At 39.2% G+C, this 17,854-nt stretch overlaps 1 protein-coding gene across 4 annotated transcripts in view; it reads right to left on the bottom strand.

Annotated features, from left to right (window-relative positions):
• PARP6 (poly(ADP-ribose) polymerase family member 6) overlaps nucleotides 1-17,854 on the bottom strand; it is a 1,412,227-nt gene that overhangs the window by 338,448 nt on the left and 1,055,925 nt on the right. For 2 of the 4 annotated variants that reach the window (XM_044077510.1, XM_044077511.1), the window contains 3 exons: nucleotides 14,806-14,918; nucleotides 3,261-3,333; nucleotides 765-834 (listed from right to left, as the gene is read on the bottom strand). In XM_044077510.1, the coding sequence (XP_043933445.1) occupies nucleotides 765-834; nucleotides 3,261-3,333; nucleotides 14,806-14,918 (256 nt within the window). The remainder of the gene's footprint in view (nucleotides 1-764; nucleotides 835-3,260; nucleotides 3,334-14,805; nucleotides 14,919-17,854) is intronic. The other 2 variants (XM_044077512.1, XM_044077513.1) reach the window with 2 other exon arrangements.

Here is a 17,854-nt window from a genome sequence, read left to right as displayed (position 1 = left end):
TTAGCCAACTCTGTTTCAGTCTGAAACTCCGGATTCGGAAATATTTCAGAACGCCAACCTGCACTCGCAAAACTGCTTCTGCATCGGACCATGCGGCAAAAAAGACTGAGGATATGACGTCGGTCATGCGCATTAGTACCCTGACGTACTGACGTCAGTCTAATGCGCCCTGACCGACGTCAGCCTTATACTCTGGTATTCGGGCCGACTGGACGCGGACTATACCCAATAGTAAGGACTGCAGCAATGGGGAACGAAGAACATCAGGAATGGACTGCTGGTGGCATAGTCTGCACATTGCCTACGTCAGGCCTTGTAAATAAACCTGTGGTTACTATTCATTTCAACAGATGTCATGCTTTTGTATAATGAGCTCATCTGCACATTTACGTTCTGCAAAGTAAATGGTGACACACCCACAGCTCCAGCAAATGTTTTGTATTTTGAGTTTGCAAGATTTATGACACAGATTATTGGTGTATCTTTTGCTTCATTCAACCTTTTCTTGATCCAAGCACAGAATTTTTTGGATTACACCTACTGGTTCATACAAAGCCTCAAGTCCAGGTGGCTTACATAATTCAGGAAATACAATAATTAACTCAACAACTCTATTTGCTTAATAATAATACATCTAATGGAAATAATCGGTAATCGAGTAACATAACTGCAAAATCACCACAATTACTTCACTTCAACATGAATGCACAAAAAGCACAGAGCAGAAAAGCAGAACAGCATGACAGGAAGGAAAAACTCCTTACCTGAATATCCAAAAGAGATGCTTGAGATGGGGCTGAGATAGATTCCTTTACCGTAGGCCGCCCCATGCAGCTTGCAAGGAAACAGCAGTATGAGCAACAAGCAATGACACAAATGCTAGGAACATTTTAGCCTAGCAGCAGTCAGTCAATGCACTCACTGTGGGGCATGCCCCATTATGCATTACATGCCTTGTCAAAAACCCATGCAGGTCATTTTAACTCATTTCATTTACACTTTCTTGTTGTATCCCACTGCGTATTTCACTACAGGATTTACATGTGATCACCCAAGTTACTCAGCGCATTCACTCTAAATAAATTCAGAGATGGTTATTGAATATCATCCTGTCTCCAGATCCAGATATACCTTCATAGCTTACATTACTAAGGCCAACAAAAGGTATGCAATCAAGAACAGCAAACTCGTATGGAACACTTGGCATCAGAGCACATTATGATTGCACTCTATTTTTTTTACACATCAGACTTTAATTTTATGGCCTCATCGTTTGCGCATGACCGCTTGTAAATAACGGTATCATGCAGTTTAAAGTTTGGCCTTCCTCTTGTATCTTGCTTTTGCTACATTAAATATACTCAGCACTTCAAGAGTGTATCTGATTTCAAAGTTCAAGTCCTTTGAAAGAATAATTTATCCTGTTCTTAGCAATAATCACGGAATTTAACCAATTTGCTGTATGTTCTAATAACCAAGTTTAAATGTTAAATACCATCAGCTGTACAACAGAAACATTGTCACTTTGAGAGTTTGTTGCAAATTGTTTTTAACAGCACCCCTCCTATTGCCTATGAGCTAATCAGCAATGCACCTACCAATTTGCACGTCTATTGCACAACTGCATTCTCACCAGAAACTTCTACCCCAAGGCATGATCAAAGCCCTTACTCATATAAGAGACAGCAGGATAGCTTAGAGAAGAGATCTCTTCCTCTCAGTGCTAAGCATCATGACTTGAAAATCTGTAGTCACTGTACTTTGTATGCTCTCCCTAAATCTGTGTGAGTTTTCTCCAAGTAATCTGGTTTTCTCCCACCTCCTAAACACATAGTTGTTCACTGGCTGCACTAAAATATCAGTCTGTCAATCTGTCTGTCAGTCAGTCTAACTAGCTAACTAGCAATATTACTGTTTTTGTGGCTCATATCAGAGCTGAAAGAGGTCAAAGATGGGACTAGTTCACTCACCTCTAACAGATAAAGTAATGACAATAAAAAAAAAATTATGATTAAGGTCAAATACTCAGCTAATCATTTCAAGATGGTCTACTGTAGTGTGGCCCTCAAAAACATTTAATATTATTACAAACATTATTCATCTGTCTTGTGCAGTGTCTACAAATTCTTTAATGTCCGGAAAAACATTCTTTGCTCTAACAAGTTCTACTACATAACTTATAACACATATGACTTTCCAGCATTAGTGAATTAGAAACCTTCACACAAGTAATAGGTTGACATACCTATTGTTACATTTTGCTAACATACAATACAACATTTGTGACGAGAGTTAATAAATTGTATGTAAAAGCTCAAAATCTGCAGGTTAAATAATCATAATGTTACTGCTCAAACTAGCATAATATTTAATACTGACATTTTATAATGTTAACTATCCACCCCAGATTCAAAGAACTTACTGTTCTCATGTTTTTACCAATCATATAATATGGCGGGTCAATATTAGAAGAGCGAAGCGACGAAAGAGCAAACGCTCTTTTGTCGACACGTAAAACCCAAAATCTGAAAACAGCAAAATTACAGAACAGCAATTTTTTTCCCAGGGAAAAAAAATCGCTGGGCTGTTCTCAGGACTTTGCTGTTTTCTCCACTGTGGTGTGATTTTGGAGTTGGTATATTCAAGTAGGGTGTGTGTGTGTGGGGGGGGGGGGGCAAAGCCCCCTACTTTATTTTGTCTTTATAAGTTTTTTTTTTTGGAACAGTGATTTCTTTTTCCCTGAGAAAAAAAAATCACTGTTCCGTAACTTCATTGTTTTCAGACTTTGGGTTTTACGTGTCGATGAAAGAGCATTCTATCTTTTGTCATTTTGTTCTTCTAATATAGACCCAATATGGCATACATGAACATTTTGTTTACCAAACCTTATTAATGTCTAAATTCTTTAGCAAGCAGCTTTTGTCTAAATCATACCTGCACAATCATCACCTCACCCACAGTCTTTTCATACAAACTTCTAACTGAACTAGTAGAATATCCAAAAAAAGAGATATACTGAGCCTTGAACATTTGTACCCAATAAAACCAGATTCGGACAGCTTCAGAATCATTTGCATAATATCTGCTGAATGCATGCCTTCCCAGTATTCCAGCTTCAAATTTAGAATATGTCAGTAAGAAGGTACAAGGATCTAAATTAACCTAGTCTCTTTTATAGACTCAGACATGTCTATTCCTTTTTAAACATAGTGTCCTCTATAGAAATATAATACAATACACTGGCACATTGCTCTGCTCACCTGTAACTTGGTATAGGATGCATTCACTAGCCCATTGCGTAAAATGGAGTGCCAGTTTTCAATATGGGAACCACTGCAATGGGTAAAGCAAGAAAGAGAAAAATAATTAATATATTAATGAAGGAAAAACACAAAATTCACCGATATGTAGTTTTTGGTGCAGCAAACAAAGTGCTTTTCTCCATCATCTAAAAACACACATGCATAATTAAAATTAAAGGGCAATTAAGGAATACCATTACTTCATTAGGGAATCTTGGTTACAGCATCAGTTTTAAATTAGTTTTCCATCATCATCTAAAAACACACATGCATAATTAAAATTAAAGGGCAATTAAGGAATACCATTACTTCATTAGGGAATCTTGGTTACAGCATCAGTTTTAAATTATTTATATTTCAGATTTAGTGACTAAATGTTATAGTGTACAAAAGTCAGGCAATTAGAGGATTGTATACAATCAAAAATTCCATACCTCTCAACATGACAGCACAAGAAATCTAGGCAAAGCCAAAAATATTGATGGTGGTGGGGAGGCCCAAAAATAGGAATACATTTTAAACATTGCTCTTATAAACTAAGAAAGATGCTAGAACAAGACACTTTGTGTTACCTTGCATTTTCTTAAGGACATGAAGTCTGAAACTCAAAGGTCGGTCATTATTTAGTGAACTCAGTCCTCACTGATTTGCCAGAAAGCCATACATTATATGAGGAACAGATCAAGAATATAAGGTAAATATTTGGAAATTCTGCAAAAATATGGACAGTGGAGAAGTAGAAGTGGTCTCAAATAACTCTAGCATTCAGAGGATTTGGGTCATGATATCAAAGTTTCTAACAACAACTATTACACAAACACAACTGAATGGTTGAAACTGTATTTTTCATTGCAAAAATACATTTTAATCAAACTTGCAAAGAGAAATGTAAATAGCATCTTTTGTATGGGAGAAAAGCTCCCCTGCATACCCATGCCCTTATTTCAATTTTCCCAGTCACACACCAGCAGAGAAAGCATAACAGCCACTTACCTGGAAGGCCCACTATGCTGTAGTAATACACAGCATGACCACAACTTAACTAAAACACAACTGCTTATCTGTTCAGCAACTCATACTGCAAATCAAACACACTCCAAACAATAGCACCATTCCACTGAATGCAAATCAAACACACTCCAAACAACAGCACCATTCCACTGAATGCAAATCAAACATACTCCAAACAATAGCATCATTCCACATCAAACACACTCCAAACAATAGCACCATTCCACTGAATGCAAATCGAACACACTCCAAACAATAGCACCATTCCACTGAATGCAAATCAAACACACTCCAAACAACAGCACCATTCAACTGAATGCAAATCAAACACACTCCAAACAATAGCACCATTCCACTGAATGCAAATCAAACACGCTCCAAACAACAGCACCATTCCACTGAATGCAAATCAAACACATTCCAAACAACAACACCATTCCACTGAATGCAAATCAAACACACTCCAAACAATAGCACCATTCCACTGAATGCAAATCAAATACACTGCAAACAACAGCACCATTCCACTGAATGCAAATCAAACACACTACAAGCAACAGCACCATTCCATTGAATGCAAGTCAAACACACTCCAAACAACAGCACCATTCCACTGAATGCAAATCAAACACACTCCAAACAATAGCACCATTCCACTGAATGCAAATCAAACATGCTCCAAACAACAGCACCATTCCACTGAATGCAAATCAAACACAGTCCAAACAACAGCACCATTCCACTGAATGCAAATCAAACATGCTCCAAACAATAGCACCATCCCACTGAATTAACATTTCTCACTTAGCACATATCCAGTCCATATTTTGAGTAAACCATCTGTTTATATAACAGACACAAATAAAACGTATTAGATTAAACAGATGTCAATACCAAGACATACTCCCATTATCAGATACTTTAGTAGATCATCAAAGGGTGGCATTTTACAAAACTACATCATCAGTTGACTACCTCATTTTTACCTAGCTAATTTATATATATTATCTACACATACCAAATGTCTTCTATGTACCTGTGGTTGTTTTTGTTATTTTAGGTTTAGAGAAAATAAGTAATCTTAAGAAATATCATATAGGTAATTATATAGTTCTATGGAATAGCAAAATGCATTCCATTAATCAGTCAGGGTAGAACAAAAGCACTTGAATTGTCTTGCTCTGAAATTTGAGAAATTTTTAGAAATTAATACTGTTAAACATCCTATGTAAAGGAATTTACTATGAATAATCATGTCTTATTTAATTGACACATGATTATTTTATCCCAAGAATCTAAAACTTTTGGAGGTGCTACTCAAAGCAGTAACAATTACAGTTTCAAATCAAAAAAAGAAAGAGAGAGAAATATCATTTTTTTTTTTTTTTGCAGACAGCAAGCCCCTCTTGTACCCCTCGACATGAAGGCAAAGCCACACACCCTGAATTATGTACTCACAAACTCAGGGAGGTGGAAAAAGTGATAAAGCAATGCTCAACATCTCACTCCTCTACAACTCTAGTTGCCATTAGAAGATGTTGGTAACCTTACAGTGATGATATTCTGAGCTTCAGTCAACCGTCCGCTAGCAAGCAGTAAATTTTCTCATGAAAAGACAAAATGGAAAGCAACTAATCAGAATAGGATAGCACTAAAACAAGACACAAGTTCTCCGCAATCTAGAAAAGCATAACTAGAATTGCTTTATAAAATTCTTGGTCAACCTGAGATGGAAAAGAAATTTCCAAGGATTAGAAAGACAATCATCGCATGACATTGTTCTTAAAAGGAGACCTGAATAAATTTTAAAGACGGAAATAAATTGTCTTAGATAAACAAGAATGGCACCAATTAGGCAAATTATTAATCATCAAACTGTTTCTTAGCAAAACAAATAATGTGCAGGTCTGGATGTCACTTATAGGACTGCACTGTTCTTGATTTTTTTCACTTCAGTATTTTTTGTGTATGTGTGATATCTGCACATCATCCATGTATATGCATGGGTTTTTGCTAGGTTCTCTGGTTCCCTCCCACTGGGTACTGTCATGGTTCAGGACTGATGGCCAGTGCACAAGTAGGGGTTGGGCTCATTAACATAGGGTAGCACTAGTTAGGTCACAGTGTTACTACAATGGACCTGGGGTTTATGCCAGATTTTGTTCCATTATATACTAACTTTTATGAATCAGAAAGGGTTTGTATGCAATTCACAGTGGTATACAGGGTTTTTGATCAGGTCTGCGGATCTGTGCAAAAATTCTCTTGACAACACGGGTCAGACGCTCATGTTCAACAACAGATTCCTTATTCCTGTATCCTGGCTGTACAAGTGAATGTAAAGTGTTCCTTAGCAGGCATTCTACTTCATTGTTTAGTTACATGAGAATGCAATCTGCAGAACAAGCAGATTGTTAGGTAAAAAAAAAAGAATCCTGTGCAATGCCTTTGGCTAAGGACTGCATCCTTATAAACAAATAAAAGTGAAGTGACAGAAACAGAGTAGTGCTAGATGATACAGAAGTTCCATTGAACAGGCCTGGGAAGCCTGCAGTGAGCTCAGAAAATATTGTGACACAGTAAAGTATGTCCAGACACAAGGTGGCTGACTAGATACTAGCTAAGGAGTCAGATATGTTTCAGGATCATGGAGAAGGGAAGTGTGTCCAGGAGAGAAAGAGAGAACAAATACTGCAGACTAATATGAAGATCAGGTTCCATCTAATAACAAATTAGGATAAATGGATTTGATTACAGCATATATCATTATGAAGGGGTTACATTCAATCAATTATCATTACAATCAAAGAACTCCGATTGTTAACAGTAAGATCACAGAACTATGTGGATATGCATGTTTTCCCTTAACTCCAAGCCTGTTCAGTCTTGATGTTGGTATATTTTAGATATGTGGTAGTGTGGGGAGCACAGAGGCCTTAGTTCTCTGATAATGCTTTATTTTCATTTACTGGTAAAGCCGACATTGTGCATTGTTGACTTTTTTCTTATGTTCTGGTTTGCTGCAATTCCATTTACAGAATCCTTATAAACTGATGCTGATGATAGAAAATTAAAACCCTATGTAATCAAAGGAGGCAGATCACAATGCAGTCTCCAGAAGATTTCAACCAAATATGATGACTGATCATAAATGTTAGAACTCCCCTACCCCAAATGGGCAAGTGAAACCAAAACATGTGCCACCTCTGTACTCAATGACTCCTCGTTACACACATTCAAAAAGAAATGAAGGCAAGTAGGTAATATATAACAGCTGCATAGCAATGGGAAAAAACTTTATCAAAGCTGTGTCCCACCATTTTGGCAGATAAATGTGGCAGAATATTAATACAAACCATTTTTTCTAAAAGAAAATTCAGTAAGAGTAACCTGGTGCACAAACTATACAATGTGGGTCTAAGTAACAGCACAGACTGCAGTAACCATACCTCCAGCACAGAGGATAACATTAAGAGAACAAGCTTATATTACAGACAGAAATACAAAGTGAAACACAGGCCATACTGAAATGCCTAAATACACACATAGAACTCATCCTAAATGGGATAATTAACTACAAACTAAAGACAGGATTGCACTTTAGTGAAATTGGGCTAAAAGAAAACTGATTTCTAGAGCAGCATTTAATCTTTTACCAACTTTGCAAATAAAATAAAACTACTCAGGTAATACTACATTAGGACAACATACAATGCAGTAAAAGCAAATCAAAGTAAAAATACTTGCTGCTGTTGTATCATAAAAAATCAAGATGAAAAACAAACTTGTGTCATAAAAATGAGTAGTCTGTAGCAGGATAATTAAACAAATAATGAATAATAGTAACATAACTAGGGTGTGGTGAGAGGGGTAAATGCCCCGAGCGCAAAGTGTTGGAGGCATGATTAGCTGTTCCCAATTGGTCTTTAATGCAATACCATTTTTTAAAAGCTGGTATTGTATTTGTGGTCAAACCTGAGCACTGTAGCACTCCCTGAGTTTTCTAAATTGTAGCAAGCAGTATGCTACAATTTAAAAGTTAAAAAAAAAAAAAATATATATATATATATATATATATATATATATATATATATATATATATATATAATTTTTTAAAACTAAAACTTGAGTGCTGTAGCGCTCCATGCAGCCAGGAAGGATATAAACTGTAGCGACTGTTTTCTACATTTGTAGCAAGCAGTTTAATACAGTTTAAACAGAACTTTTAAAGAAAACTAAAATATGAGTGCCTTAGCTACATTTGTAGAAAGCAGTTCACTACAGTTTAAAAAGAAATGTGTTATTTTGTTTTTTGTTTTTTAGACTACAACATGTACACTGAATTTCTCTGTACTGGCAGGTGTAAACTGTAGCAACTGTTTACAACAGTTTAAAAGAAGAAATACTTTTATTTTTTATTTTTTAAATACATGCGTGCACATGTACACACATAACATCAATCATATTTTTATAACTACACTTTCGAATGTCAGTCTCAAAAGTCTCAAAACTGTGCTTGTACCTGCTTTATCTTCACAATCTACTATGCATCTTGCCTATTTTTCTTTACAGTATTTTACTGTATCATTTAAAATTTATTTTAGCAAATTACTCTCATAAAGCAGCATTGTCTTCTTGCACTCCTTTCTAAACCTTTATTATATCATCCATATTTTTCTGTAAATCTTGCTTCTGTATTTCAAGAACTATTTTATATTCACTCATTTCCATGTGGAGGCCTATGAGTACTAGTAGAATTTTACCTGCTTTTACTTCCATGGTGTACATTATTCTCCCCTCTTTCTAGTCACTGGAACTCCTTTCATCACAAATCCACATTTTGGGGGTTAAATATTCATCTGTACTTACAGAGGGGAAGGTATTTTTTTTTTTTCATTTCTAGAAGGTGCTCCTTTAAAAGGAACCCATGTTCTCTGTGCACACAACAGTCTGTACCTGATAATCACTTTTGTTCCTACAATCTGCACATGTAGTGCTTTAATTACAGAAAATAATATATGCCGTTTAAACTTCTTTGCAGTACAGGAACAAACCAGTGGTGGATGCAAGGTACAGAGATTAGGAAGATATATGACTGCTTATTGCATCCTCCCTCACTGAAGCATTGTTTTTCAAACTCATCTGCTGGGGGCACAGCTCCATCCACCTCTTGTACATAACAGCTCCACATCTGCACCCTGATATTAAACATTATCAACTCTGAGGCTGTTGCAGGTATATGAAATTCCTGGCTGAATAAGTCTGAGATAAAAAAAAAAAAAAAGTTACCTCTAATGCAACAGTATTTTTCGGAATGGTGAGCTTGAAGAATAATGTTTCACTGGCCTGATCTTCTATGAACCGTACTGTTACCAAACTAACAAACAGCATGTCTACCTTTATTACTCTTCTATACTGACTTGTAGCATGAGCTTTGTCCCTGTTAACTACAAGCAGCATAGAGATATACTGACCAATGCTGACATGAAGTGGTGGAACTCCTAAATAAAGCTAACTGCAGTGCGATGTGCAACAGATACCCAAGGCTGACACAAACACACTCTAGAACCTTCAGAAACATTTCAGGAAACAGCAAGCCTGTGGCTATGACTACATAAGAGTTTACATAATGGTATGCAGTTAAAGGAAATAGTTTACATAATGGTATGCAGTTAAAGGAAATAGTTTACATAATGGTATGCAGTTAAAGGAAATAGTTTACATAATGGTATGCAGTTAAAGGAAATAGTTTACATAATGGTATGCAGTTAAAGGAAATAGTTTACATAATGGTATGCAGTTAAAGGAAATCTGCAACTACATTATACATTGAAATACAGGTTGTTATGTTGGTTCCATCTGGAATAGTATGTAATTTTTACAACCCTTCAGTGACATGACATGTATAGCAGAGACTGATCAGCTTGATAGACTTCTAAATTGAAAGAAATTATTAGGGATGGTTTCAGAAGTGAGACTGATTTCACAAAAATGATACTGAATTGAATTATGACATTTAGTGATCCAGAAGGGATTACTCATCTAATCTAACTACTGGTCTTCAAAGAAGAACAAACGTATAAAAGCACTATAAGACATTCAGTGCCAAGGATAAGCAGAACAGATGTTTCTGTGGTACGCATAGATAAAGCTCTGACAATGACCGAGGCAATGTGGCTGAATTACAGGTCCAAACTCTGGAGACGCTGACAAGGATAGGATGAGAAGGATGAGGCACTGCCTGCTTGTTCCTCAATGGCTCACTGAACAAAGGAGATCCAGTGTCTGTCAGCCTGGGACGACATGCTCGACAAGCCTCATTGCTTCACAAGAGCCGGCTTGCACCTGTCACGCCTAGGCTTTCGAATACTGGCCAAGGCTCTTGCTACCCCCATAATGCCTTTTTTAGGCAAGGCTCAAAAGTCAAACCCACCTCCGTAAACAGCACAAATAAAAAAATGAGGGTTATGCTACTCAACACCAGGAGTTTAAATGTCAAAATGCACGCACTCTAGGCACTCCTCAGTATAGAGAACGTCAACATCTGTGCAGTAACTGAAACCTGGTTCAAGGCTCCACAGAGCACCCCAGCACTACCGGGCTACAACTCATACCACACATTTCGGCCACAGAACATGGAGTGAAACACAAAAGGAGGGGGTGTATCCATATTCATCAAGGATACCTACACCTCCAGGTTAGTGGCACAGTATGATACCTCTTAGATCATCCATGTGCAACTAACATTGGGCAAATCTGCAATGCAAATTGTGGCGTGCTACAGATCACCCTCCATGACCCAGGACTACCACTCAACCTTTCTGGAGACAGTGGAAAACATGAAGGTCCTACCGAACAGATATTGGGCAATTTTAATTACCCTACTGTTAGCTGGGAAAACTACTCAAGTACAAACTCCCAGGTCCAGCACTTCCTGGAATTTATCAACTCAAATGCCCTGGATCAGCTGGTAAACTCCCTTACCAGAGGTGAAAACATATTGGACCTGGTTATCACCAACGTGGGCGGCAGGTGTTCCGCACCGGAGGCCAACCCGTCACTGGTTAGATCAGACCATAAACTAATCACTCTGGATGTCCGCACCACACCACCACCCCAAACCAAGGAAACCACAGTGAAAATGTTTTCTATAGCAAACTTCACCTTACTTAAGACAGAGGTGGTAAGTTTCACAGCCCACACGCTAAAGGATAACAGTGTCCAAGATGCAAGAACCTTTACAAATGCACTCTATGAGCACCTACAAGGATGCATGGATCATGCCATCCTTAGCAAAACCAATACTCACTCCCCTAAGAGAAGGAAACCAGTCTGGTGGACCCCTGCCATAAACAGGCTATACAATAGAAGGCGGAAACTAGTTCAGAAAAAAAGTAAATCTCAAGAAGGAAAGACATCCCTGATCAGTATCAGTAAGAAACTAAGGTCCCTCATAAAATCATCCAAGGCTAACTTGGAAAGAAAAATAGCCAAGTATTCGAAAGATAACCACAAAGCCTTCTTTAGCTATGTCAAGAATCTAAGTGGCAATTAGCAGATATGCTCTGAGCTAGTGCATAAAATATACTGAACCTACTGATATTGCCAACATCCTGGCAGATAGATTCAGTGCAAACTTCACCCCCCTCTCATCCCCAAAAGGGCTCACAACAATACCGGAAAAGTGTAGTGTCCCGGAAATCACAGATGCACAGGTGAAAACAGCCCTTTCAAAAGCCAAAAGCACAGCATCAGTGGGGCCAGATGGTGTCCCAGGCTGCGTCTTGCATGAACTACAGAATGAACTAACCCCCTACCTAAACACACTGCTCAACCTCAGCCTCTCCACAGGCTATGTGCCCATAGAATGGTGCACAGCAATGGTTATTCCACTCCACAAAGGAGGGGCCACAACTCACCCAGGTAACTATTGCCCCATAAGCCCAACTAGCCTGGTCCACAAGGCTACGGAGCGCATCATCATGGAACCATTAACAAAGACATTGGGAACCTCCAAACACTTGACCCAACCCAGTTCAGCTTTGTTAAGGGCAGATCATACCTACTAAACCTGGTTGACTTCTTCGAGACAGTCACCAAGGCCATAGATGAGGGGAAGGTGGTTCACACAGCCTATCTTGACCTTGCCAAGGCTTTTGACACCATTCCCCACTCAGGAATTATAGAAAAACTCAACAGCCTGAACATAACCCCCTACGTCACAAGATGGGTTGCCAACTGGCTTACAGACAGAACTCACACAGTAAGAATAGTAGGCTCCAGGTCTGACTCTAAGCCAGTCACAAGTGGTGTCCCACAAGGCCCGGTCCTGGGACCCCTACTGTTCGGCATATACTTCTCAGAAGTACAGGCAAACACAGGAGGATTATGGCTAACCAAGTTCACCGATGACTGCAAACTGGGAGCCATAATTGACTCTCTGGCTGACATGGACATTCTCCAAAAGGGCCTTACTGAGATGGGCGCCTGCTGTCATAGTCATGGTCTCAAGCTAAATGCCAAAAAATGCAGAGTCATCCCGTTTGGGAAAAACAAAATGCCCATGAATTACCACATAGGTGGCAGCTCCCTTAATACAGAAGAGGTAATAAGAGATCTGGGGACCCAGGTAGATAGTAATCTCTCCTTTGACAATCATATTGCCAAAGTAGTTAGGAAATCCTTCTATGTGGCCCATCTAATTACTAAAGGGTTCGCATCTAGAAATAAAGAGGTTATAGTGCCCATCTATTCGTCACTCATCAGACCCATCATAGAGTACAATGCCCCATTTGGGATGTACCTCACAAGACACTTCCAACAGCTGGAAAGACCACAAAAATACCTCACCAAGAGGATTACTGGCCTCAAACATATGTCCTATGCAGCCCGACTGGAAAAACTCCGGCTGTACTCAGTGGCATACCGCTTACTCAGAGGTGATCTCTGCCTGACTTACAAAGCCATGTCCAACTCAGAATTGATGGACATGCTCCACCTAAAGAAATCCAAGTCACTGCGAGCCACTCGCTCTAGTGAGCTAAACCTCGCCACAACAATAAATAGAACATGCTAGAGGGATAGATTCCTGACACAGAGACTCCCCATGCTTTGAAACAAAATTCCTAACTACATTAGGCAGAGCCCCTCACTAACACTCTTCAAGAAAAACCTTGATGAGTGGATGGGCAACAGAAAATACACCCCTGGGATCACTTCATTGGCTCTTCTTGACATAGGCTCAGTTAATTAATCAATGGGACAGTGAAAGCTGACACACTCTGGCTAGGCTTATAAATGCCCTTGGGCATATAGCCTAGTACCTACCTATGAACCCAGTTACCTACTCAGATTTCAGATGGATACCAGGAAAAGAAAACAGTGCATCTGCTTATAAGTCTGTGGGCTTTTGAGGCTTACCTTACCAGCAGAGGTAGAAAATAGCTTCACATCAGCCCAGTGCATGCCCACCCCTTGTGTGTGAGCAGAAACACACTGGGGATACAGTATAAAGGAATACCCCCTCACAGTGGCCTATATGAGGGCTACACAGCAACTGTATGGTGAGGGTCCAGGCAGTCATCCAACAACAAGAGTGAAGGAATGAAGCAAAAACATAATAATTCAAGTGAAACAAGCAATACAACTGAAAGCAGTCTTAGATCAGCTTGATGACATCACAATTATGGTTAACCATAAGGCTTTGCTTAGGTATACATTTTCTTTATGCCACTCTAACAGGGCTTTGTTAAGAACCAAAAGTATACTGGAGAAAATCTGACTTTTTTCAAAAGGAATTGAACTCCACTGTCACTGATGAAGGCCACTATAGTGTGTGTATGTGTTTGCGCAAGCACTTGTGTAGGGGAAGGGGGGTCTTCCTTTCACAAGACAGTGTGACTTTGGATCTGATTATCCTATGTATGTGTTGAGTGCATGGTATTCATCTCCCTGCCTGGTGCTTGTGGGTAGAAAAAACAGTTTTCTAGTTTTCACAAATGTTGTTCAGTGTGTTTGTGTTATATGAAAGAATATTTGACTGACAAAGTGACAATCACTGAACTTTCATATGCTAAACATATAATGTGTACATATATATATATATATATATATATATATATATATATATATATATACACAGATGCATGTAGCTAGCCACAATATTACTTCAGCTACTAAATGATAACTTTACAAGCAGTTTAGAAAATCCAACTATTGTGAGTTATTGTTATTTTAAACTACGTAATTTAAAAATTAACTTACTCATGGCAAAATGTACTTTTGTATTTAATTAATAATAATAACTGCTCCCTTTAATAAATAATCCATTAGCCTAATGTGGTTAACAATCAGTAGTTGGCTAAACTTAATAATCAGTTGACTATAAAACAAAGTCTACAGATGTGTTACAAAGTATTTTTTAAGCTACTTTGTATGATGACACAGAATAATTATCAAAGATGTAACATATCTAATATAACCAGGAACTTACTGAAAGGCAAAGGTGCTTCCGTAGAGTTTCTTGGCAGTGCGAAAGCGAGCCTCCTTGGCAGGAGGACTACTTAGTAAAAGAAATTGATGTGACGTGTGCATAAACTTCAGCTGCTATGGAGAAAGGAAAGCAATTAAACATCTTTAAAAACACACAAAAAAGTCAAAATTCAGATGCACCTTTCCTGACACCAGATAAGCACAGCTTTCAATGTTGACACAAAATGAACAAAGATGTGCGCAATTGTTGCATTCCTTCCCAGTTGTGATCCGCATGCCCCATTAAGAACACTGCAGACTAAACTGTTCACCCACCCTGCCTTGCATGAGCACTGTATGTTACTGCATGGGAATGCCTACTGACAGCCTTTCTTTTGTCTAAGTAGTGGAGAGGTGAGATTTGAGTGTCGAATGGATTGCCACTTATGGCTAGAGAGAGTTTTTGCTGTTAAGCCCTAACCCTGTTTTCAACAGTTGGCGTTATCACTGCCACAAGGGTCTGTTATACCCTAGTGTGCATACAAGTTTCCATACAAAGACCCTGAACATTATAACACATGCTATGTCTCTGGCCCATATGCTTCATGTTTTTCACATAATTCTTCCAAAAGGTGTCAAGATAGCACTGAACCAGTTCACCTCTCTCCTCCCCAGAAATAATGACCAGTATTGGCTGTTCATTCCCTCACTTCCCTGCTGGCTCATTTAGTGGTCAGATCACTGACCAATTCTAGCTCACCTGGGATGCTGTCAGTGTATTACCCCTGTTCCCCACACAGCCATCTTAATTACTTCTGTGTATCTTAAGTTAGAGTTTGCAGAGGAACAGGATAACATGATTAGCAAACTATGTCTCACTGTGCAGCACTTGTCAGGGACATTTCACCCATTAGCATGCTGGATAAGGGCAGCCACAGGAATGTGTCATGTGTGGACAACTGTACTACTGCATGCTAAAGATACCATCTTACACACAGCACAGCAGCACTAGGAGTGTAATCTGCACTGCTGCTGGGTATGGAGTTCACAGGACAAGAGTATGCAAATGAGCACATATGCATGCAGTATACAAGGACACACTGTACAGATGTGCATAAGTTGTACTGGTGTACTGCCACTCAGTAAATGCTACCAGGAAGGCAAGAATATGCCACTGCTTCAGCTCTTCCTCCTCAAACAGATTACCGATTAAAATGAAAATCGTCTTGGTTCTAGTGATGTGTAAAGTTTTATCATACTGGTTGATAGCTAGTGGTTTGCAAAAAGGAATAATGACCACTCCAATTCTAATGACACTTCCTCCAAATCAACATTCAGTCCTACATGTCCTACATAACCATCCCCAATCCTGGTGGTCTACTAACCTTAACCCCCTCCCCCACAAGAAGTCTGATCTTGGTTTATGCACAGCTTTTCAACAACAGAACCCCATTTACAAATCCAAGATACTCTTGTCATATGTATTGTCATATGTACCAGACAATTTAGCTCCACACCCACCTTTACCACCACAACTAGCCGCTGAATAAGTACAGTAGCACAATATCCACCAAAATGCACTTCCTATACAGCTGGTGTCTAGTTACGGTATAGTAACATGGGTTGAACAGGGGTCTCTTTCAACACATCACTAACCAACTATATGTAGTAGGCTGTGGCACGGTAAGAATTCTTTCTATTAATCAGTCACAGATTACTTCCACCGAGCCCTAAAACACTTAGCTTATTTTATGGTCAGGCTACACAGAGTGGTCAGAACTCCACCAGAAGCAGGTTCTTATTGTTGTTTATGGAGAATATGGCTGCTCAGAATCGTGAAGGAGAGACTAAACCAGAAGAACTGGTGAATTATGTTTCAATGGTACTGCACTGTAGGACAGACGCACAGCACTGCTATCACTGAGTTTTTACTAATGTGCATCGCAACTTGGACTGAAGAAGAATGTGATACATTGGTTCTGTAGTGATTTAATGTGCTCTACATGGGCAATAAGGGAAGCGAAAGTACAGTTTTGTACCTACCATAAATGTAGATGTTCGAGGATCCACATTGCTGCAGTCCTAACCATTGGGTAGTCCGCTGTCCAGTCGGCCCGAATACCAAAGTATATGGCTGACGTCGGTCAAGGCGCATTAGACTGATGTCAGGACGTCAGGGTACTAATGCGCATGACCGACGTCATATCCTCAGTCTTTTCTTGCCCCAGATGTCAGAAGACCCCAAAAAGACAAGGCCCACACCAAAAACACCAAAAAGCCCTGTACCAAACATATGTACAATATATACAAAATTACAAGAATATAGCCTAACCCACACCACCACCCCTAAACACAGAGGGGAAGGAGGGAGGGTAAATTGGACTGCAGCAATGTGGATCCTCGAACATCTACATTTATGGTAGGTACAAAACTGTACTATGTTCTTCATTCCACATTGCTGCAGTCCTAACCATTGGGTAGAATCCCAAAGCAGAGGTAAGGGAGGCTGGCAAATCATAAAGAAGCAGGAGCTGTCAACATGCCTTGCAAAATAGCTGTGGCAAAACCAGCCCTAGATTTAGAGTAGAGAGGAAGGTGGTAATGCTTAGAGAAAGTATGCACTGAACTCCAAGTAGCTGCCTCCAAAATATCCTTAGTTGCCACCCCTTAGAAATGCTGTTGAAGTGGCAGTAGCCCTAGTGGAATGAGGCCTAATCCCAGCTGGAATCTCCTTGCCATGATGGGAATAACAAAATGAAATGCAAAACCCAATCCACTTAGAAATAGTTTGCTTAGACACAGGCTTGCCCTGAGAACTCAAAGCAAAAGAAACAAACAACTGCTGAGACTGCCTGAAATCCTTAGTCCTGCTTAAATAATAACGCAACTGCCTATGTACATCTAAAGTGTGCAAAATCTTTTCCCCCTTATTTTGGGGATCTGCATAGAAAGTAGGCAAATGAATAGTTTGGTTTAAAGCCACACTAGAAACCACCTTAGGCATAAAGGAAGGATTAGTGCGTAATGATACCCTATCCTTATGGAAAATCAAAAAGGGCTCTACTGCCATA

Source organism: Protopterus annectens, chromosome 7.part0 (assembly GCF_019279795.1).
Source record: "Protopterus annectens isolate FY-2018-M chromosome 7.part0, PAN1.0, whole genome shotgun sequence".
Classification (NCBI taxonomy): domain Eukaryota; kingdom Metazoa; phylum Chordata; order Ceratodontiformes; family Protopteridae; genus Protopterus; species Protopterus annectens.
Note: the sequence above shows the minus strand (reverse complement) of the source record. Positions and strands in the feature narration are given on the sequence as shown.